Raw genomic sequence first — 1,831 nt, 5'->3', positions numbered from 1 at the left:
ACAGGTGAGGGGGCACAGATACCGCACCCCCAGGTTGGGGTGCTCCACCTGTGCGGGGAATGGGGGTACAGGTGAGGGGGATGGGGACACAGGTGAGGGGACACAGGTGAGAGGAGCACAGGTGAGGGTGATGGGGGCACAGGTGAGTTTGGGGCACCCAGTGGTGCTGGACCAGGAGCATTTGGGACACCCAGGGGCACTGGGGACACAGAGGGCACAGGACGGGGTTAGGACACCTGTCACCCTTTGGGGCACAGCGCAGGGCTAGAGCCACCAACCATTTGAGGGGTGCACTGATCAGGATCTGGGGACACCCAGGGGCATTGCGGACACCAAGATGGACCTGGCACATTTTGAGGTAGCCATCAGGTATCTCAGGGTAGGGCCACCCAATAAGATTTGGGGACACCCAGGGGTGCACTGACCAGGACCTGGGGACACCCAGGGGTGCACAGATGAGGACATGGGGGACACCAAGCTGGACACTGGGGACACCGAGCTGGACCTGATACCTTTGGGTTACCCATGGGGACACAGCACAGGGCCACCCAGTAAGATTTGGGGACACCCAGGTGTGAACTGATCAGGACTTGGGGATACCACTGATCAGGATTTGGGGGCACCCAGGGACACTGGGGACACCCAGCTGGACCTGACACATTTGGGATACCCATCAGGGCACAACGCAGGCCACCCAACAGGATCTGGGGACACCCAGGGGTGCATTGATCAGGACTTGGGAGCACCCAGGGTCATTGGGGACACTGAGCTGGACCTGGCACATTTGGGGTACCCTTTGGGACACAGCACAGGGCTAGAGCCATCAACCATTTGAGGGGTGCACTGATCAGGATCTGGGGACGCTCAGGGGTATTGGGGACACCGAGCTGGAGCTGGCACATTTGGGGTACTCTTTGGGACACAGCACAGAGCCACCCAATAAAATCTGGGGACACCCAGGGGTGCACAGATGAGAACATGGGGACACCCAGGGGACACCGAGCTGGACCTGGCCCATTTGGGGTACCCTTTGAGCCACAGAGCAGAGCCACCCACCACCATTTAGCACCCCCAAACACGCTGGGATCCCGCACTCACCCCCTGCACGCCGGGCGGGAAGACGTACTGGATGATGATGGTGCCGAAGGCCTCGTAGCCGGGCAGGGGCAGCGCGGCGTCGCGGGTCACCAGCATGCGCCCGTCGGGGGGCTGGTTGCCCACCAGCTGCCCGTAGAAGCGGCCGCAGACGGGGCAGGCGGAGCGCACCTGCAGCGCCCGGGCGATGCACTCCCCGCAGAACGAGTGGCGGCAGCGCTCCAGCGTGCGCGGGCCCCGCATCTCGCCCAGGCAGATCGGGCACTGCCGCTCCGGTTCCTCGTCCCCCGGAGCTCCCGCCGCGCCCGCCGGCTGCTGCTGCTGCTGCTGCTGCTGCTGCTGCTGCTCCGGCCGCGCCCCCAGCACCTCCCCCGGGTGCCGCTGGCCGCGCTTCTTGAGCTCCTTCTCGGTCTCCTTGAGCAGCGCTTTGAGCGCTTTGCGGGCCGGGCAGAGCCCCCCGCCGCCGGGGGGACCCGGGGGTGCGGCGCAGAGCTGCAGCACGTACAGCTCGGGGGTCTCGCCGTCCACCAGGATCCGCACCCGCGCCTCCTGCGCCAGCAGCGCCAGCCGCGCCGCGCGCTCCCGCGTCACGAACTCCCACACGCGCTTGGGAACCGTCACCCGGCTCTTGGCGGGGCCCCCGCACCCCGACATCCTCGACAGCACGAATGACACTGCGGGGACAGCAGGGAAGGGCGGCGGGGTGGGCATGGTGGAGACGCGGGCAACAGGAGAG

The 1,831-nt window shown here is 66.0% G+C and overlaps 1 protein-coding gene across 1 annotated transcript; it reads right to left on the bottom strand.

Moving 5' to 3' along the window:
• Positions 1-22: 22 nt before the first annotated feature.
• On the bottom strand, positions 23-1,807 carry DTX3 (deltex E3 ubiquitin ligase 3; the record flags this gene model as incomplete). The annotated part of the gene is made up of 2 exons (XM_057389243.1): positions 1,099-1,807; positions 23-48 (listed from the first exon to the last, which is right to left on the bottom strand). Coding segments are annotated over exons 1-2 (734 nt in total), but the record flags the coding sequence as incomplete, so codon positions are not given.
• Between the last annotated feature and the right edge of the window lie 24 nt (positions 1,808-1,831).

The sequence above is a fragment of the Malurus melanocephalus genome, unplaced genomic scaffold (genome assembly GCF_030028575.1).
Source record: "Malurus melanocephalus ecotype Western Australia unplaced genomic scaffold, MMel_1.1 scaffold_4228, whole genome shotgun sequence".
NCBI classification, from domain to species: domain Eukaryota; kingdom Metazoa; phylum Chordata; class Aves; order Passeriformes; family Maluridae; genus Malurus; species Malurus melanocephalus.
This window is presented reverse-complemented; position numbering and strand designations above follow the sequence as displayed.